At 64.7% G+C, this 19,015-nt stretch overlaps 9 protein-coding genes across 10 annotated transcripts; 6 read left to right on the forward strand and 3 right to left on the reverse strand.

Annotated features, from left to right (window-relative positions):
* Window positions 1-1,107: 1,107 nt before the first annotated feature.
* Window positions 1,108-1,650, reverse strand: LOC62_02G002917 (uncharacterized protein; the record flags this gene model as incomplete). The annotated part of the gene is made up of 1 exon (XM_062769442.1): window positions 1,108-1,650. One exon carries the CDS (start codon window positions 1,648-1,650, stop codon window positions 1,108-1,110), a length of 543 nt encoding a protein of 180 aa, XP_062625426.1.
* A 780-nt stretch (window positions 1,651-2,430) lies between these two features.
* Window positions 2,431-2,934, forward strand: LOC62_02G002918 (uncharacterized protein; the record flags this gene model as incomplete). The annotated part of the gene is made up of 1 exon (XM_062769443.1): window positions 2,431-2,934. One exon carries the CDS (start codon window positions 2,431-2,433, stop codon window positions 2,932-2,934), a length of 504 nt encoding a protein of 167 aa, XP_062625427.1.
* A 1,992-nt stretch (window positions 2,935-4,926) lies between these two features.
* Window positions 4,927-7,223, forward strand: GP (Envelopment polyprotein). Its single transcript, XM_062769444.1, has 3 exons — window positions 4,927-5,362; window positions 5,480-5,840; window positions 6,021-7,223. The coding sequence occupies exons 1-3, from the start codon at window positions 5,206-5,208 to the stop codon at window positions 7,000-7,002; spliced, it is 1,500 nt and encodes a 499-aa protein (XP_062625428.1). The 5' UTR covers window positions 4,927-5,205; the 3' UTR covers window positions 7,003-7,223.
* A 235-nt stretch (window positions 7,224-7,458) lies between these two features.
* DAO1_0 (D-amino-acid oxidase) lies at window positions 7,459-9,346 on the forward strand. Its single transcript, XM_062769445.1, has 4 exons — window positions 7,459-7,525; window positions 7,577-7,689; window positions 8,164-8,346; window positions 8,495-9,346. Exons 1-4 carry the CDS (start codon window positions 7,465-7,467, stop codon window positions 9,272-9,274), a joined length of 1,137 nt encoding a protein of 378 aa, XP_062625429.1. The 5' UTR covers window positions 7,459-7,464; the 3' UTR covers window positions 9,275-9,346.
* A 67-nt stretch (window positions 9,347-9,413) lies between these two features.
* Window positions 9,414-11,765, reverse strand: fip1 (Pre-mRNA polyadenylation factor fip1; the record flags this gene model as incomplete). Of its 2 annotated transcripts, XM_062769446.1 has the most annotated exons (9): window positions 11,652-11,765; window positions 11,570-11,615; window positions 11,342-11,530; window positions 11,184-11,293; window positions 10,720-11,141; window positions 10,419-10,677; window positions 10,148-10,273; window positions 9,634-10,108; window positions 9,414-9,522 (listed from the first exon to the last, which is right to left on the reverse strand). In XM_062769446.1, the coding sequence occupies exons 1-9, from the start codon at window positions 11,719-11,721 to the stop codon at window positions 9,414-9,416; spliced, it is 1,806 nt and encodes a 601-aa protein (XP_062625430.1). In that variant the 5' UTR covers window positions 11,722-11,765. The 2 variants fall into 2 exon arrangements, with proteins under 2 accessions (XP_062625430.1, XP_062625431.1); XM_062769447.1 differs by having other exon boundaries at window positions 10,720-11,293.
* Window positions 11,766-11,964: 199 nt separating this feature from the next.
* trpt1 (tRNA 2'-phosphotransferase 1) lies at window positions 11,965-13,028 on the forward strand. The gene is made up of 4 exons (XM_062769448.1): window positions 11,965-12,135; window positions 12,171-12,612; window positions 12,652-12,723; window positions 12,763-13,028. The coding sequence occupies exons 1-4, from the start codon at window positions 12,007-12,009 to the stop codon at window positions 12,993-12,995; spliced, it is 876 nt and encodes a 291-aa protein (XP_062625432.1). The 5' UTR covers window positions 11,965-12,006; the 3' UTR covers window positions 12,996-13,028.
* Window positions 13,029-13,064: 36 nt separating this feature from the next.
* On the reverse strand, window positions 13,065-14,764 carry ordL_0 (putative oxidoreductase OrdL; the record flags this gene model as incomplete). Its single annotated transcript, XM_062769449.1, has 7 exons — window positions 13,065-13,222; window positions 13,256-13,342; window positions 13,394-13,471; window positions 13,511-13,743; window positions 13,784-14,207; window positions 14,246-14,639; window positions 14,675-14,764. 7 exons carry the CDS (start codon window positions 14,762-14,764, stop codon window positions 13,065-13,067), a joined length of 1,464 nt encoding a protein of 487 aa, XP_062625433.1.
* Window positions 14,765-15,653: 889 nt separating this feature from the next.
* On the forward strand, window positions 15,654-17,625 carry SPCC417.10_3 (putative transporter; the record flags this gene model as incomplete). Its single annotated transcript, XM_062769450.1, has 8 exons — window positions 15,654-15,942; window positions 15,984-16,137; window positions 16,184-16,583; window positions 16,618-16,698; window positions 16,740-16,951; window positions 16,992-17,098; window positions 17,137-17,353; window positions 17,392-17,625. 8 exons carry the CDS (start codon window positions 15,654-15,656, stop codon window positions 17,420-17,422), a joined length of 1,491 nt encoding a protein of 496 aa, XP_062625434.1. The 3' UTR covers window positions 17,423-17,625.
* A 951-nt stretch (window positions 17,626-18,576) lies between these two features.
* LOC62_02G002925 (uncharacterized protein) lies at window positions 18,577-18,969 on the forward strand (the record flags this gene model as incomplete). Its single annotated transcript, XM_062769451.1, has 1 exon — window positions 18,577-18,969. The coding sequence occupies one exon, from the start codon at window positions 18,577-18,579 to the stop codon at window positions 18,967-18,969; it is 393 nt and encodes a 130-aa protein (XP_062625435.1).
* Window positions 18,970-19,015: the final 46 nt, after the last annotated feature.

Consider the following 19,015-nt stretch of genomic DNA (forward strand, 5'->3'; position numbering starts at 1 on the left):
TGATGGCGGCCCGGCAAGCCCGGCACTCAGCGCGATGAGCGACATCTCGGGCGTGTCGGGCGCATCGTACGCCTCGTACATGTCCCAGCAACAGCAACAGCACGCCCAGTCGCCGCATGCTCTCGCCCCGCCCCACGTCGCGGTGCAGCGCGCCGGCCCGCAGCAGCCCAACTTCGACCCAAACTGCTGTGGAGGCCTCTTTGACTGCTCCGACCTCCCCGGCATGCCGATGAGCGATATGCGCTCGTCGTGGCGCCAGCCGCCGGGGCAGGCGCAGGCGCAGCAGCAGCAGCAGTTGGCCCAGCAACAACAGCAGCAACAGCAACAGCAGCAGCAACAGCAGCAGCACCACGTCACGAGTTCCCCGCTCGTATCCCCCGGCCTCGCGCCAAGCCGCCCACAAGGATGGTACGACGGCGCGGTCGTCGTCTCGCCCGGCCAGCAGCTGCCATTCGCACATCCCCAGCAACACGGTGGCGTCGAGCCAAACGGGGCGAGCAGGGCGCCGGCGCCCCAACAGCAACAGCAACAGCAGCAGCAGCTCGCCCCCCCGCCCCCGCCACCAGCGCCCCAGACCAACCCAGAAGAACTCGTCCCCGGCGGCACGGGCAAGTGCTGCATGGGCGTGATTGACTGCGGCCTCCTCGGCGTCAGCGACACCGAGTAGTAGTATTGTTTCCATAGTTGTATACCATACACGCATGTATTCTGGGTTCTTCGGCGGGGCGGCGGGTCGGTGGGGCGGCGAGGGGGTGCTTTGGGGGCTTTACACCGCGTTGCCGGTGCTCGCCGCAACTCGCACTCGCTCCCTCGGCACGCCGCGCCGCGCAGCCGATCAGATCGGACATACTGAGCCCAAAGATATAGGTCATGCATGGCTGTACAGTGTCGGCGGCCGCGTTGGTGCGCCGACCGGCTCGTGTCGGCAAGGGTGGCGGCTGACGAATGGCTTGGCAGCGCCACCCCGCTGGGCAGTATCCGTATCTCCGGCGGGGCGCGCCGCTGGTGGCCGTCGCTGGATTCGACAGTGGCATATCCAAGTCCACAGCAATCCCGGGCGAGCGCCGTCCCCCGCCCACACGCACTGGAGACGTCCCCCCACCTTCTCTACTCCACGTCGATCTCCACGGCGCCCGTCATGCGCTGCAGCTCGTCAAACGAAGTAGAGTACACTGCGGCGGGGTGCCCCGCCGCGGCCCAGAGCACAGGATACTTTCTCAGCCAGCCGTCGATCCACGTGCGAATAGGCGCAGGATGCGCGATGGGGCTGACGCCGCCGATGACCTGGCCGGCAAAACGCTTCACCTGCGCAGCGGACGCGCGCTTCAGTTTCCCCTCGAGGCCCATGCGCGCGGGCACCGCGTCGGTGTTGACCCGGTGTGCGCCGGACGTGAGGAGGAGTACCGGCTCCCCCTGGGCGTCGACAAAGAGCAGCGAGTTGGCGATCGCGCCCACCTCGCATCCCAACGCGTCGGCTGCGAGCTGCGCCGTGTGCACCGAGTCGGGGAGGACGCGGACCTCGCCCTCGCCTCCGCGCGACGCGAGCTCAGTGCGGAAGTTGGCGATGCGGTCGTGTTCTTTTGGTGTTGAGGTGCCCGTTGCTGTTGAGGGGGTTGCGCTGCCCGAGGCGGCGTCAGAGGGGGCGGCCATGGTGAGGTGTCGTCGAGGGGTGGGGGGTTGACGGGCGAGGACGGCGCGAAGGGGGAGGTGATGGCGCCCTAAAGCGGGGAGACGCGCACGGGATATAATGCTGACAGGAAGGGTGTAAGTACTCTAGCGCGACCACGTCGGCGAGCCGCAATGTCGAGTCGAACAAGTGTGAGCTGCGAGCTGCGAGCAAAGCATGCCAGTGAGCCGCCTCCACCCGGCGTGTATCGGGCCCCGCGGCGCGCAGCGGCCGCGGAGTCAAATCCCACGTGGAGAACACACGTGACTCGAGTCTGAATCTCTCGCCCCTCCCACCGGCGGGCGGCGGCGACGTCCCTCGCACCCGAGCCGCGACGACCTCGTTTCGTCATCTGACATCTCCCCTCTCGGCGTATTTCCAGCTGACTGACCTCGTCGCCCACAGCCCACACGGCCCAGTGCAAACCAGGTAAGTGGAGAGCCCAGCGAGCGAGAGGGCACGACAGCGTGCCTGCCCTAGTCGCCACCTGCGCCTGCTGCTGCTGCTTCCGCCGGGCGCGTGCAGCAGGCATGCAATGTACTTGTCGTGCTCGCGCGCGCTCCGCCGCACAACGCCGATGCCGAACGCAGCCTGGCTGGCGGCTCCACAGCGAGGGGTCACCCGCGCCGACCAGCACAAACCCCCCGCGGTCCACTTCCCAGCCATCACTCAATCGCTCACTCACGCCGCGCAGCACCGCTCGCGTTCTCGCTCGCCAGCCCGACCCCGCACACACTCTCACCACGTCGCCCCTCGCCAGCCAGATGTCGACGGCGCCGGACGCCCTCGCGCCGCCGCCGCTCGAGCGCCGCAAGTCGGCGCCAGTCGACCCGTCCAAGCTGAACAATGCGCCCGCGCCGCTCCCGCCGCAGCACATCGAGCCGGCGTCCCCGCCGCCGCCCGAGCCACTCAACATCCCCGGTGGTGGTGGCGCGACGGCCGACTCGGCATACCTCAACGCCGGGGACGCGCCCGTCGAGCCCCCATCCCACCCGACCGTAGCTGAGACGGGCACGTTCGCGACGTCGTTCGGCCACGGCGACGGCCCGACGCACGGCCAGCTCCAGCGCCGCGAGAGCGACGTCAAGCGCCGCATCATCCGCCTCGCGAGCTTTGGCGGCGAGGGCCTCAAGATCAAGCCCCCCGTCCCGCTCCCCGGCGACGCGTACGCCGGCGAGGTGGACGGCGTCGCGTCCGAGAGCGCGATCGAGGCCGAGAATGCCGTCTCGGCCGGCGCGCCGTCCAGCTTTGACAACTATCGCTTGTAGGGGAGCGTAGGGGCTGTGGCGTGGCGCAGCAGCTGCACAATGAACCCCGACTACTCGACCCTCTGACGTGACGATACCACACTACCGACCGACCACACCGACTGACACATGGCGAAACTACAAAACGACGCTGCGACGCTGCATACGACGGCGCTGTAAGATACTGCAGGCGGTGCAGAGGCGAGGCGATGCGCGAGCGCGGCAGACGGAGAGGAGCAGACGCGAAGAGACGACGAAGCGAACGCGACTGTTGGCTCGATTCTGGGACTACAATGCCGAGTTATGAATTGTATATGACTGGCGGGGGGAGGGAGGCAAGTGGTGGGCGTTGGCCTGGTCCGGGCTGTGGGAACGGGCTTGGAGCTTGGAGCCCGTCCAGTGCACGCCGCGTTCTTATCGCTGTCCAAGCGCGTGAGGGATTCTATTCAGCCTTCGCACGCGCGTGCTCTGACCGCGCGACGCGATAAGAACACGGCCATATCGCGCATATCGCGCCACATTCACTCCCCGTCGTCGTCGTCGTCGTCGTCGTCGTCGTCGCCCAGCGACCGTCCATGGCAGTGGCGCAGTGGCGCAGTGGTCGCGAAGGCATTTCGTGGTCATCTCGGTAGCGTGGGTACGACTGAGCCGGAGGTCGAGGGGGTTGATTAAGGCCAGTGGGCCAGTGGGACCGGTCACGAGGCACGAGGCTACAGCGCCTTGCGAGATCAGATCGATCCCACCCGCATGGTGAGTCGCCGCTGGGTAATATCGCAGGTTGCACAAGTGTGCAAGTGCCCACTGGGTGTCGCGGCCATGACGGCCCTCTCGCCGCCGCCGGGTCCGCCACTGTCGTCATTTACGCCGCTGGGCAAGACACAGCGCCCCCTCAAACCTCATATACCGGCGTATCACGTGATTAATCGGGGGGGTGTGGCAGTCCATTGGGGGCATCTGCCCGTCCACTGCGCTCGAGCTCACAAGTCAATGCAACGGCCGCACTACCCGCTGCACGAGGAGAGGACGCATTGTACTGCTCACACCTTATGCTCGTGCTTGCTGCACGAGCAGATGCCACGGCCACGGCCACCACGCACCACGACCCACCCACCAAAACCGCCTCAAACCTCCTCACCTCCCCATCACGTGACCCCCGAGGTAGGTTTCAGGCGAAGGCGCACTCTAGTGCCTTGGTGGACCCTTTTTTCTCCCGTAATGTTCAGGACAAAGGAGCACAGACGACAAGAGGGAGGGGAGTGCGACTTGCTTGGCTTCATGTGCACCTTGCACCTGCCTAGTTGCCAGCATGGCGACATGGCGATGCTGGCATGTTGGTCTGCCTAGACAGAGTCGGTGTGTATGCCGAGCTGGGAGCCGGGTGTTGTGCCGTGTTGTGTTTGTTGTGCTTGTCGTGCCATGCTGCTACTGCTGCCGTCGCCGTGTTGGGCGACGGCACACTATGTATTGCACTTGCACGCAGCCAGCCCCTCCCTCCCTCCCGCGCACGCCGCGCCATACTTGCCGCGCGGTGCGTTTGATCGTCAAACTTATGGATGGGAGGGAGCAAGTTTAATGCACGAGGCAGGTTTTGGACGGAAACGCCCTGTACATGGTGCTGCATAGTGGAACGGTGTCAGGGAAGAGAGGGGGGGCAGCACTCAGGGCGGGCCTTGCTCGCCGCCCTGAGTTTAAGCGTCAGGCGCAATATGACAACCTCGGCGGTCATGCCGGGGTGCTGAGCCGTCCTCCCGTGCTGTCTGCCGCCGAGGCTTCTTCTGCGCTGCGGCTGCTGTGCCGCGCCCTCGCTCGCCGAGTGGGTGAGTGAGACCCCGCCGCCCGCCTGGCAGGTGGCTGCACTGACCCGTCTCATCCAACCCTCCCATCCCTCAGCCCTTGAGCCCGTCTTCCCCCCCCCCGAAACGCACTGCACTGCACAGACTGAACACCCAGCCAAGCTGCCTGCTCCCACCCACCCACCCCACCACCACTACTGCCTGCACATCATTGCCGTGCCCACTTCCTACTCCCACTCACACACTCTTCCTTTCCACTTCTTGTCTCCTCTCTTGCTCGTCTCTCGTTACATCTCGACGAAGTCTGCACGCAGCACACACGCACCACACCCTTATCAGTGACGACGACCTCGACCCACAACACAAAAAGCATCAATCGACACGGCTCGGCACCATCGCATAACCCACACCCTCCCCCTCAGCCCCGTCCACCACACAACCCAACAACTCCCTTTCCACTTTCACTCACCTACCCACCTTTCCTCCCTCCCCCCTCACCATGTCCAACTCGCCCCAAGGGCGTGTCCGTCGTCGACGGCGAGCACCCGCCCCGGCCCCATCAGACCACGAGGCAAGGATGATGTTTGAGCGACCCCACCTCGAGGCTCGTCAGAGCGACACCTCGCCGAGTGCTGCTCCCTCAACCACTACTACCGGTGAGTACATCCCCCCCACACCCCATCCCACATCCACTATTGTACAAGTATTGTAGCCGCCTCCAACTGCGGAAATAAATCACCCTTTTATTCTGATGCGAACGTCCGCCTGACCAGAACCTCCTCCGCCGACGACTACCACTCCTGCACCTCCAACGACAACGACCGAACAACCACCAACGACCACAACGACAGAGGCACCGCCCCCCACGACAACCACGACCGAGGCTCCGCCGCCAACGACCACCACGACCCCTCCGCCTCAGCCCACGACCACTACCACCCCTCCTCCTCAGCCAACGACGACGACTACGCCGCCGCCCGTTCAACCTACTACCACCCCACCCCCGGTTCAACCGACGACCACCCCTCCTCCCGTGCAGCCGACCACTACACTGGTCCAGCCCACAACTACACCTCCCCCAGTGGTCCAGCCTACCACCACGCCGGTTCAGCCTACAACTACACCAGCACCAGTGTGAGTACTGTGCCCGTCGTGCCGCAGCCGCTGCTTTCAAGCGGGGAGATAAAGGGGAGTGTGTCGCCCAGGGCGAGGCGCGCCAATCCCTAGCGTCGTGCTCCTGTAACAGCATGTGCACACTGTGCACGCAATCTTGACCCAGACTCTTGGCCATCATGGGCTGACGCCACACCACAGTAACCCTGGCGGCGTCACCACTTCGACCACCATTGTGACTCCCCCGACCACGACTACTGGAGCACCGGCTACTGGCGTCCCCGTCGGGCCCACCACTTCGACGACCTTTGTCACTCCCGGGCTCGTCACGACGCCCACAACATTGCCCGACTCGACTGCGTCGACGCTGATCAAGCTCACCACGACCGACTCGAAGGGAAACCTCGTGACGACTGCGCCTTCGGCATTTACCACGGCCATTCCTACCACGTCGAATGGTGTCGTCTACACTGTTACCCAGGTTGTGCACAACCCGTCGGGTTCGCTCGACCAGGGTTCGTCTGGCGGCTCGTCGTCGTCCTTCTTCAACAACCACGGTGCTGTTGCCGGTGTGTTCGTTGTCGTTGGTCTCGCCGTTGTGGCAATTCTCGGCGCCCTTGGCCTGCTCTTCTACCGCCGCCGCAGACGCCAGCGTATCGACCGTGAGGTGACTGCTGCTGCTGCCGCTGCCTCGGCTGCCGCTTCGCGCTCGCCGCTCGACGAGGTCGACGATGTGCACTCGAGCCACCCGACGTCCGAGTCGTACCCCTCGACCATGTCGCAGCCCATGACCCAGTACAACCAGTACGCCGCGACGTACGGCAACGCTGGCGGCTACGACCCCTTCGCCCTCGAGGGTGCTACCACTGGCGCTGCTGCATACGGCGGCTACCAGGCTGGCGAGCACATGGGCCAGCAGCAGCACTACGGTAGTGCCGAGGATCACCAGGGTTACTACTATGACCACGACTCTGGAGGACACCACTACGACCCCCTCGATGCCCACTACAATGACAACGTCTCGCCGCCTACTGGCCAGCCACTGTACGGGCGTTATGAGGACGACCCGTACGGCCACGGCGCGTACTCTGGCGGCGAGGGCAGCATTGACACGCCTCTGGAGAGGCCCGACCCGCTGCATGTCACCAACCCGAGCCACGGTCCCAACTTTGGCCGCCCATAGTAGCGATCGGCCGGCCGGCTTGAGTCTCCCCCTCTGAACACTTTGTGTTAGGTAGCTAGCTCTCACACACGTGAGGCGGTGCGAGCCCATATGGCGCACCGGCCTCGTCCTTGTTGCACACATAATCGCGACGGGCAACTGCCCGCTCGTCGCATTCATAGACACACTCATTCACCTCACTCGTTTGTAGCGCCAGACATGCAGTGCGAGTACCTGTAGTGCGGGGGGTGGGGGAGGCGTGAGCGTGGCGCGGACGCGGCGTGAGAGCAGCAATTGTCGTCGGCAAATGAGATGCGTGGGGTGTATCGGCGTATCGGGGTGGCCGAGTCGAGGGATGTCGGATCTCGCCGTGGCCCACTCGAGCCAAGAGTGGGTCGGGTGGTCCGTCGTGTGCCGTGGGCGGCAAGTACTTATCCCGCGAGAAGACGGTCGCTTCCCCCCCATCGCATCTCGCAGCAAACAATGTCGTCGCAGCAGCAGCAAACAAAGTCGCCCTTTGACGTCGTCGTCCTCGGCGCGGGCAGTGAGTCGCGTCGCCAGTCGCCCAAGCGCAAGTGGCACGGCTGATCCCCAGTTCTCGGCGTGGCGACGGCCGACGCGCTCACCACCGCCGGCCTGCGGGTGGCCATCGTCGCGCGCGACTTGCCAGAGGACGCGCACTCGGCGCAGTTTGCCAGTCCTTGGGCTGTGAGTGCGAGCAGAGCCACGCTGCGTGGCGAGCGGCTTCGGCTTTGACAGAGAGTAACGCGTTGCTGATGCCGCCGGTTCGTCCATGCCGACATACACTATCCGCATTCCGCACTCTTACTACTCGGCATTCTCGACCCCGTCCACCCACCTGTCCCCCACCTCGTTGGTGTGGCTGCTACCGCATACCCATCGACGTGCCGCTCGACCCGCGTTGCCGCGTCTTGACTTGCCCGTGGCCCCACCTCGCCCCACCTCACCGGCTTCTCTCTGCGTGCCCCACCTCACTCGGCTTGTCCTCTCACCCCATTCGGCTTCCTCTCACCTCCTGTCGCTGACCCGCCTCACCCCACCCCTTCCCCACTGACATCGGCGCCTCCCCACCCCACCTCACCTTGCCACGCCCACCCCGTCTCATCGTCTCATCTCGTCCACCCGCCGCCTCGCCTCGCCTTCGCCTCGGCTCGACCACAGGGCGCAAACTGGTCATCCTTCGCCTCCAACCCGGCCGAACAAGCCCGCGACGCATTCACCTTCTCCCGCTTCTCCGACCTCACCACCGCGCACCCCGAGATCGTGCGCCGCTACCCGTTCAAGTACATCTGGAACACGGACGTCGGGTACGGCAACCCGTGGTACAAGGATGTGGTTGAGAATGTGAGTTGCCCCGCGAGGCGCGAGGCGCGCAGCGCCGAGCGCCGAGCGTGGCGTGTGACGAGTGACGAGCTCTATCTCGGTGTCGTGTGGCTCTGCAACCCACCTGCCCCTCCCCCCCGCACTCGCTGACGCTCGTGCTCGTCCTTAGTTTGGCCCGCTCGACCCCGCCGCCGTCCCCAGCCCCTACACCCAAGGCGTGACCTTCACGTCGTTCTGCCTGAACCCGGCCCGGCTGAACGCGCACCTCGTCGCGCGGCTCAAGGCGCGGGGCGTGCCGTTCATCCGCGCGCGGCTCGGGTCGCTGGACGAGGCGTTCGCCGCCGTCGGACCCGTCGACTTTGTCGTGAACGCGACGGGCCTCGGCGCACGCACGCTCCTCGGCGTCGAGGACCCGAAGGTCTTCCCGATCCGCGGGCAGACGGTGCTCGTGCGCGCGCCCGGCGTGAACACTTGCTTCGGGGTACGCGACCGCGACCTGCCCGAAGGCGAGTCGACGTACATCATCCCCCGGCCCGGGTCGGACGGGTGCGTCATTGTGGGCGGCACGTTCCTGCCCAACAACTACAGCCTGCTGCCCGAGCGCGAGACGGCCAAACGTATCCTCCAGAAGGCGTACGCTATCTGCCCCGAGCTCGCCGGGCCCCACGGCAAGTCCTGGGAGGACATCGAGATTGTCAGCCACAACGTCGGCCTCCGGCCCGCGCGCGAGGGCGGGCTGAGACTCGAGATCGAGGAGCGCGAGATCGTGCCGGCCAAGCAGAGCCTCGTGCCCGAGAACGGCAGGGCCAGCGCCCCGCGCAAGGTCGCCGTGCTCCACTGTTACGGTATCGGCCCGGCTGGATACCAGGCCAGCTTGGGCATTGCGGAGGAGGCAAAGGGCCTGGCAGTGGGCTACCTCTCCAAGAAGGCCGCCAAGGCTAGGTTGTAGGCTTGTTAGGACGTAGTTGATCTGTCAGCGGTCAGAATACTGTCAAAATTATGAATTAGTTGTGAATGGAACCCCTTGGCTACGGTGCTGGAAACATGCTGCATTCTCACTACATCACTGGCGGCGCCCCCGACCCCGCCTACCTCCGCCGCCGCGTGGACCGGCGCTGCTGCTGCTGCTCCTCTTCCTCACCCGACTCCCAACCGTCAGGCCCGAGCCCAGCCTTCCCGCTGCTGCTCGCCGGTGTGCTAGTGCCCTCGTCGTCGCGCTTGCGCTTGTCACGCCGAGACGAGCGACGGTCCGAGCTCGCGCCATACCGGTCATCGCGCTCGCCGTACCGGTCGTCGCGCTCACCATACCGGTCGTCGCGCTCGCCATAGCGATCATCGCGTTCGCTGCCATACCGGTCGTCACGCTCACGATCGCGCTCGCGGTCGCCGTGCCGGTCGCCGCCACCACGCTCGTCATACTCGCCCTCGCTACCCTCCTCATGCCGGTCGTCGTAGTCGCGCCGTGACGAGCTCCGTTCGCTACGGTCGCGGTCGCGCTCTCCGTATCGGTCACGCTCCTCGTGTCGGTCGTCACGGTGCTCGCGCTCCTCGTAACGATCCCGCCTGTCGCGCTCACGGTAGTCGCTGCGCGCTGGCGAAGCCGACCTGCTGCGCTCGTGGTGCGATCCAGGCCCAGAGCCACCACCATATGGGTCGTCGCCGTAATCCAGAGATGTGCCAGCCGCGGCTGACTCGGCGACACGGTCCTTGTCCTTGAAGCGGCCAGCCTTGGGGCCCTTGGGAATGTTGCCAGCGAGGACAGCAGCTCGGGGGCCAACAGGAACTGAGGTGTGAGCTGGAAGACGTCTGTAAGGCAGCTCACCTCCTCCACGACCGCGCAATGCCGCCCCACCGCGACCGCGGGCAGCGATGTGTCCTCCACGTCCGGCCATGACAGGAGGCACTTGCGCCTGCTGCTGAATTTCTCCTTGGGACTGCGAGGTGTGAGCTGCTGCCAAACACCTCAGGCTCGAGATAGCTCACCTCGCCAGCACCATCCGCTCCTCCCTCCTCCTGTTTGATCTGAGGAACTGGCGCCTGCTGTCCTGTACCGGCGTCAGCCTAACTCGACCCTCACTTTCATCCACACTCACCCTGCCTCTGCAGGCCCTGCTGCATCTGCTGCTGCTGTTGCTGCTGCTGCATGGCGTTGCCCATCATGCCCATGCCCATGCCGCCGCCCTGCATGTTCTGGGCGTTCTGCATGGCAAACATGGCCGCGGGGTCCATGCCCTGCATGGCCATCATCTGCATCTGCTGCATTTGCTGCAGCTGCTGGGGGTTGGGTGCCATCTGCACGTGCAACATCTGGGCCATGTCGGGCGTGATCTGGCCCATGGGGCCAAGTGATGCCTGCGGTGTCAGCGAAGCTCAACCCCCGTGGTTGCTACCCACCAAAGCGCGCGCGCCCTGCTCCATCTCCTGCCTGAACTTCAAGAACTTGGGGTATGTCACCTCGTCAAAGCCGTAGTTGAACCAGTCGGAGATGTCGCTGCCTGGGCGGCGCCACATCTGACCAGAGCCTTCGAACTGTGCGGTGTCGACATCGTAGACTGATGTGCCAGTGGAAGGAATGATGCCGGTGGGGTTGGTTGGGTCGATTGGCGCAGTCGACGACGGAACGGTCTGCACAGCGAGCGTCGAGTGGGGGAGCTGGGTGGTGGGAGGTGGTCCGTTACCAGCGACAATGGCCTGGGATGGGGTCGCGTCGTAGGATCCCGCGGGGGCGGCAGCGCTCGCGGCTTGTCCCGGGCGAGCAGCCGGGGTGTAGTCGGTGAGCGCGTCCGGGGCCGCAGCGGTGGCGGCAGCAGCGGCAGCTAAGAATGTCAGCTGTGTTTCGTCGAGAAGGGACATCTTACACCTTGCAGGCGCCGGCTTGATGGGCGAGACGGCAGCGGGAGCAGCACCAGTCGAGGTGTGCGCCCACTTGCCGATACCAATGACGTTGGATTGGGGCTGCTGAGGCTTCCTGTGGATCGTCAGCTGGCTGCACAGAGAACACTGCGCTCCAACTGACCTCAGATCAAGCGTGCGCTGAGGGCCAGACGTGAAAACGAGCTTGATGTCGTCGTCGTCCGAGTCGCTCTCGTCGTCATCATCGTCGTCGTCGCCCTCCTCCTCGACGCCGCCATCTTCGGGCACCTCGTCAACGACCTTCTCCTCGGCAACGGCAACAGAGGGGTCGATGCCATACGCAGCTAATGATCTGTCCCCGTCAGCTTGTCGGCCTATGGTGGCGACTCACGCAGCCATGGAGTCGCTGATGCCGTTCGCGGCGGCGGCCTTGGGCACTGCAAGGTCAGCTTCACTCTCCACCATCCACGCACGCTCGGCAGCCGGCTTGGCGGGGGGCGACTGGTCACCGTAGAGGAAGGCGTCGTCGTCGTCCATGTGCATCGCTTGCTGCGTGAGCTGTGAGGGATGGAAAGGGGTCGAGAGTGAGTTGCAAGATGGGCAAGTGGTGGTCGTTTCCACTTGTTCATTGTTGGAACAGTGAAAGCGGAGGGTAAGGGGTTGGCGGGATAAGTTTTCGCGTGGTAACCGCGTGGCGCACGTGGCAACTCGCGGATCCGGCTTGGAGATCCAAAAGTCACGACCAGTGCATGCAGAGTCCAAATATCGAGTCCGACGACCAGTCAACAACATATCTGCATCACCCATACTCGTTCACTCGCTCACACAATGGCACCCCGCCCAACAGACAGCCCAGATGTCAAGGCCTCCAAGGCGCTCTCTTACATCCTGCGCCACGGCGCCGAGAAGGAGGGCCTGTACATTCGCTCAGACGGCCTGGTCAAGCTCAAGGCGGTCGTAAGTGGCGCCGCACTTTCCCCGCTGACGCCCAGCTCGCCCGGCCTCGGATGAAGGAGATTGGCCAGGCGACCGTGTTCCGCCTCGTCGAGGAGAACGCCAAGAAGCGCTTCGAGCTCTCGTTCGGATACGACCCGTCACCGCCCAAGCCCAAGAAGAAGCCCGTGCCCAAGAAGAAGAAGGTTGTGCCCGGCGCCCCGGTGGACGCCGTCGCCGAGCAGCTCGCCAAGGCCGCTGTCTCTGAGCCTGCGCCAGAACCAGAGTGGACCGAGCTCCCGTTCGTATCGCTCCCCGCGCCTGGGGAGGGCGAGCCGTCCGAGCCCCGCGGCGAGTGGTGGATCCGCGCCACCCAGGGCCACTCTATCGCGCTCGAGGGAACAGGACACCTCGAGCCTGTGGTGGTTGACGACGCGGCCACCCGCGAGCGCGTTGGGCTCATGGTGCACGGCACACGGTGGGAGCTGTACGAGACATTGAGTGGGTCGCCGCTAGTGTTGCAGGAACTGACCCGATCAGAGCAGCAAGGCTTGTCCAAGATGAACAGGCAGCATGTCCACCTCGCCCCCGCGCTCAAGGACCACCGTATCTGTGGGTTTAATCTTGTCGAGCCTCCATTAACCCACGCAGTGCCACGGAATGGCTCCACCCTCCTCATCTACCTCAACCTCCCCGCCATGCTCGCCGCCAACCCCCCGATCCCCGTCTTCACAGCTGCCAACGGCGTTGTCCTCACCCCCGGAGACGCCGACGGCATCGTCAAGAAGGAGTACTGGCTCAAGGCTGTCCACGTGACCAAGGGCAAGCACTACGTCGTGTGGGCTGACGGCAAAGATGTTGTCGGCGAGGTCGAGGACAAGTAGACTGTACACTTCACATTTGCATTCCTAACCTACCTTCTTACGGCCCGAGGACCTGACCCCTCTCACCTACTAACCCAACCACGGTCGGTCGTCGGCCGCGTGCCGAACCTTCTCCAACCTGGCCGCTGTCGTCTCAAACACGCGCGGGAGGCGCTCGTCCCACTCGCCCGTGCGGAGCTGGCGCTCCAGTGCGCGGGAGCACAGCAGGATGCGACTCATGCCGTGGCCTGGCGTCAGCGGTGCCAGAGGTACATACTCACCGTGGAACCCGACTGCGGTCCACAGTCCAGGCTTGTCGGGCACCGGGCCGATGAGGGGCAGCATGTCGGCCGACGCGCCCATGATGCCTGTCGTCGGGGTCAGCCCTTACTCATCGCCCAGCCTAGCTGCCATCCTACCTGTCCACACCTGCGCGAGGCCCTCGCGCGGCCCCTCGTCCCAGCCAGTAAACACATCGCGGCAGTGATTCGCCAGCCCTGCTCCCGTCAGCCAGTGTGACCACTACGCCAACCCACAGGCGCGGAACTTGTCCGGCACGACGCCGTCGTTCTCGACGCCGTAGATGTCCGCCCAGTTAGCGGGCTTGTCCCACGTCAACGCCGAGTTGTGCGCGCCGATCACGAGCCCGCTGTCCGTGGGGCAGATGTACGCGCCCCGCTCGAGCCCGAGCGTGTTACCTAGCGCACCGGCGCCGCTGTACGCCGCGGGCGGGGTGATGAGGGCCGCATTGCCCCGATACGGCGTAACGCTGCGGCCAGGTCAGCTGGAAGTCAGAGACTCGGACTCACAACTTGGCGATGCCCTTCCCCTGGGCCAAGTCGTCGGGGAACAGATGCCGCGTGTACCCGTTCGTGCAGAGGATGACGTTTGGGGCGGAGATGCGCCCGCGCGCGCCACAGTCGAGCGTCCACTGCCCTGCCTCCTGGGAGAGGGAGAGCACCGGCGTCCAGGAGAAGAACGCCGCAGACGAGTGGCTCGACTCGAGCGCGAGACGCAGGAGTGCAGTCGTGAGTCTGTGAGGGTGGTTCGAGGCCGCGGGGATCTTGTTCGCAGCGAGCGCGTCACGCACGCGTGATAGCTTGCGCGCTGCCTCGGCGTCGTCTACGAGATCCCAGGCGACCTCGCGCCCCGCGTGCCGGCTGCGAGCGTGCGCGGCGTCAAACTGTTCTTTGAGGTCCTTGTTCCGCGCCGCTCCCTCCTCGGTCCGTACGACTATCGTGAGCGCGGCCGCCGACCGCCCTAGTGCTCACCTTCCACCCGCGTAACCTCTTTGAGGTGCACGTCCAGCCCCTCAGTCTTGACGATCTCCTTGACGAGCTGCAGGTTGTCATACTCGCTGAAGATGACTTCGAGCGCGTCGGCCTCGCTCAACCCCGCCCCGCTGTCCGCAAACGAGCGGGTGAGGTAGTCGAGCCCGCGCCACGAGTACGGCGCCACATGGCCGCCGTTGCGCCCGCTCGCGCCCGAGCCGACGTCAGCAGCGTCGAGGACCACGACGCTCTTGCCTGCGCCTGCGCCGCCTTCTCGCGTGAGGAAGTAGGCGAGCGATGCGCCGGCCACGCCTGCACCCACGATCACGAAGTCGGCGCTACTGGGGAGTGGGTCGCCGCGCCCGTGGTTCCAGAGCGAGGAGGGGCCGCGGTTCTGGCGTTGGTTAGCGGCGCCGCGGGGGAACGTACCGATGCCTGCCAGTACGACAGGGTCGGGGTGTGCGCCGTCGGGAAGGGGAACGGCGGGATCGTGCGTGCAGTGCTCTCGGTGATGGTCATGGCGGTGTTCGTCGTGCGTCGCTGCTGGCCATACGAGCATGCCCAGCTGCTTTATGCTCCACTGTTCGCGCCATTCGCGCCCCGGAGGTGTGAGTGCCACTCGGCAACTTGTCGGCAACCTCAATCGGACAAGTCCGTCTGTGGCACTGCCGTCGGCTAGTGTCGGGCACCTCGCCCACTTTTGTCCACTCTCCCAGCGCACCGGTAGAGTGGAGGCCGGTATCTCGCAGGCGGACGAGTGCCGAGGGCGACACGGGACACATGATCGGCGTCGTGGGTACTCCACGGGCGGCCGGCATCCGCCTCTCGGCCGTATTGATGAGTGGGCGATATCAGGTCTCCCTGCTGTCCTGGCTGGACAGCGAAGCCAACACCCGAGAACCGACATGCGCTGATTAACAAGGACCAATCAAGCAGTCAGATGACCGCCAGATATCAGAAGGTCAGATGATCGCGATAGTGGGCGGGCCGGGGAGTGGAAAGATCCGCCGAGCGGAGGAGTGTTGCGGCGGAGGAGGTGGCGGAGGAGGAGGAGGAGAAGCCGCCACGGCTGCAAGTCTTCCGCAACACGCCTGCGTGGAAGTCGTCCGCACCGACTGATAAGCACCCACGGAACTGCATCGGACCTGTGTCAGTGAGCACTCAGCTGACCATGATGCGAGGGTGGCGATCGGCGACCCCACATCCCCGGAGGATGTGGCGGGCCGGAGCTCGGCACCACCGGCCAACACGTCACATTGCTTGTTCAATGATACCCGAGGACGTGATAGAAGTGTGGGGCATTGTGTGGGGTTGGCTAGCTAAGAGGTGTGGAGAGGACTGCCTGCCAAGGTCAGTCAGTATCCTACATAAGCTGGAGCAGCACCCAACGACCTCACGCCACGCCAACATGAGCACCCTGCACGACACCAAGCCCACCACCACCGCGCCGGAGACGTACGATGCCGAGAAGAGCAGCCTGGCAGACGTGACCACCATCCCCGTGCCTGAGGACATCTCGCCCGAGGACGACGCGCGCCTGCGCCGCCGGATCGACTGGCACCTCCTGCCCCTCTTCTGCGTCATCTACTGTCTGCAGTACGTGGACAAGGTCGCCATGTCGTACGCTGCCATCATGGGCTTCCGTGAGGCCAACCATCTCTCGCTGGCGCAGTACTCGTGGCTCGGGAGCATCTTCTGTAAGCTTGCTCCACTGTTGGGCCCTGCTGATCGACCGCAGACATCGGCTACGTCGTGGGCGAGTACCCCATGTGCCTGTTGATGCAGAAGCTCCCGCTGTCCAAGCTCTCAGCGGTCAACATTGTGCTCTGGGGCGGCGTGCTGTGCCTCATGGCCGCGGTGCCGGGCTTCCACGGCCTGATGGTCGTGCGGTTGTGAGTCGAGTTCAGCCGAGTGGCCTTGCCTGCTGACTTGCTCCAGCCTGCTGGGGTTCTTCGAGAGCGCCATCACGCCCGGCCTCGCCCTGTTCACGGGCCAGTGGTACCGCCTCCGCGAGCAGGGCACGCGCACAGGGCTGTGGTACTCGATGCTCGGGTTCGGCTACATCCTCGGCGGGGCCAGCAGCTACGGGCTCGCCAAGGCCAACCTGCGCGGCGATCTCTCCATCCCCGGCTGGAAGGTCGTGTATGTCATGTTCGGGCTGGCAACCAGCGTTGTCGGCATCCTCATGTGGTTCTTGATCCCGGACACCATCGACACGGCGTGGTTCCTCACCCCCGCGGATCGGGAGCTCGCCAAGCGACGCACAAGGGAGAACCAGCAGCCCACGAGCACCAAGTGGTCGTGGCCCCAGTTCCGCGAGGCGATGGCGGACCCGCTCGTGCGTGGTACTTGAGAGGCCGCGCTGACGGCAGACATGGCTGTACTGCATCGTGTGCCTGCTTTGCTCGATCCCCAACGGCATCACGACCAACTTCTTCACCATCATCATCAAGGTTGGTCGAGCGACCTCACGGTGTGCTGACTCCCACTCCAGGACTTTGGGTTCGACTCGCTCCAGACGCTGCTGCTCGGCATGGTCGGCTCGTGGGTGGTTGTCAACTATTGCTTCTGGCTGTGGTTCGGCGACCGGGTCGGGAACCGCTGCCTGTCCGCCATGCCGCCGTGCTGTGTCTCCATCATCGGCTTCGCAATCATGTACGCCACGCCAGAGCACAAGCGCATGGTCCGCCTTGCGGGTTACTACATGTGAGTGGGGTGCGAGTCAGGCGCCGCTTACGCTACCCAGCTGCGTGCCGTGGTTCGTGACCGTCCCCATTGCGCTCTCGCTCATCACGTCCAACGTGGCTGGTAAGACGAAGAAGACGACGGTGAATGCGCTGTTCTTCATTTCGTGTGAGTAACTGTTGGACAACCGACTCAGCTGACGCCAGACTGCATCGGTAACCTCGTCGGCCCGCAGGCTTACCAACAGCGCGATGCCCCGCGTTTCATGCCGCTGTACCTCACCTGCATCCTCAGCGTCGGGCTGTCCATCGTCACCATGGTCGCCATCTACGTCGTGTACCGGGTGGAGAATGCCAAGCGGGACCGCATCGAGTCGGCGGCCGGCCCACGCCAGTTCAACCCCGAGGACGACTTGACGGACCGGTGGGTGTTTTGGGACGCTCGGTGCCGCTGACACGCAGCATGAACCCGCACTTCCGCTACACGTACTAGCGATTCGATGCTGTCAGACGTGGAGGTGCATGGCGAGGTTGAAGACACGTTGCTCGGCGTGAAATGGCAAGTCGTTGCTGAGGGTCGGCGCTCGACAACGGCTCGCCGCCGGCATCGTCGTCGTTCGGAGAACGACCCCTCAAGCCATGGCCGTAGTCCCGAGTGGGGAGAAGTTGTATCAGAGTGCCCATGCAGATGGGGACATCGGAAGTCGGAGGTCGTAGCGATGGTAATGACAACGGCGGGGAGGACTGTTTCACGCACACTAGGATCCCATGACGACATGGGTGAAGGCGACGGCTACGACCACCACTCGGCCCGGCGGTGGCATGTCGCCGCGCAGTAATCTGTCGATATGGAGACGATAACAAGGTTTGGCACTCGGCGTAGCTTTCCCGGCCTGCCCGTCAGCGACATTACAAGTACAGGAGTCATGCTCCAGCGCATGGAGACGACGACACGCAGCGGGAGGCTGGTGTCCCCTCGCTAAATGGCTCACGATCAGTGGATGTGGCCAATCCACCACGTCGTCGCCGTCGCCTTGTCGACAAGGCACACCCGCGTTTGAGACAAGGTTCGGCGCAATGTCCAACATGGCAGATGCAGGGTCGTGCAACGATGGCGATGCATTGCTTCCCGTGCCGATATCGTGGGTGCTCTTGTGCACGGCTATCTGCGCCGTGCGAGATCGCGATGCGTGCGTACCAGTCCCAGCCACTCTCGGGTCAGGCCCGGTACCACGCACCCACGGGCGCGCGTCGTCGTCGCTGCTTGTCGCAGTCGCTCGCCGTCCCCTCGCCGTCGCCGTGTCATGTCGCCGGGTACTCAGGCCGCCCGACCCATACACCTGGGTCTCTCGCCCCCCTCCCCAGCCTTGCGCCTTGCAAGCCTGCGAGCCCCCTCAAACACGTCGACGCTTCCCCGAGAGACCGGGACGCGACGAGGTTGTCCTCTTGGCGACGAGCAGGGATCGTGGGGTCGAGGGGATCCCGAGGACAAGGTATATAAGATGGGGTTGGGGAGGTGCCATCCTCATCAAGTTCCCATCTCATCTCACCAACGCAAAGACATCTCTTAGACCTAAACGACCCACTTTCACTCTCGTGAGTAGCCAGCGCCGGCTCGTATGACGCACCGTCTGACCCTCGTAGAACATGTTCAAGTCGTTCGCCCCCCTTGCCCTCATTGCCCTCGTGGCCTCGTCGGCCATCGCCTCGCCCGTCGAGATCGAGGACCGCTCGCTCGATGCCCGTGACGGCCAGGCCTTCCTCTCGTACTGCACCAAGTCGCGCGGCAACTTCAACGCCGGTGCGCTCTCGACCACCGTCGACCAGTTCTGCGGCACTGTCCGCGCCTGGGACGTCCGCGGCTCCAAGGACGTCGACGACGGCTTCAAGCTCACGTACCGCGACGAGCAGGGCGGCGGACCCGACGAGTACTGCGCCACCGCGTACCACTGGATCGTGGACAACTGCGCGTCGCAGGGCAAGGGCGGCTTCTACGGCGTCAACGCCATCTCGTACAAGCTCACCCGCGGCAGCCCTTAAGCGAGCAAGCGCAGGCGCAGGCGGTGTACGATACGATAACAGCAGC

Source organism: Vanrija pseudolonga, chromosome 2 (genome assembly GCF_020906515.1).
Source record: "Vanrija pseudolonga chromosome 2, complete sequence".
In the NCBI taxonomy this organism is placed as follows: Eukaryota; Fungi; Basidiomycota; class Tremellomycetes; order Trichosporonales; family Trichosporonaceae; genus Vanrija; species Vanrija pseudolonga.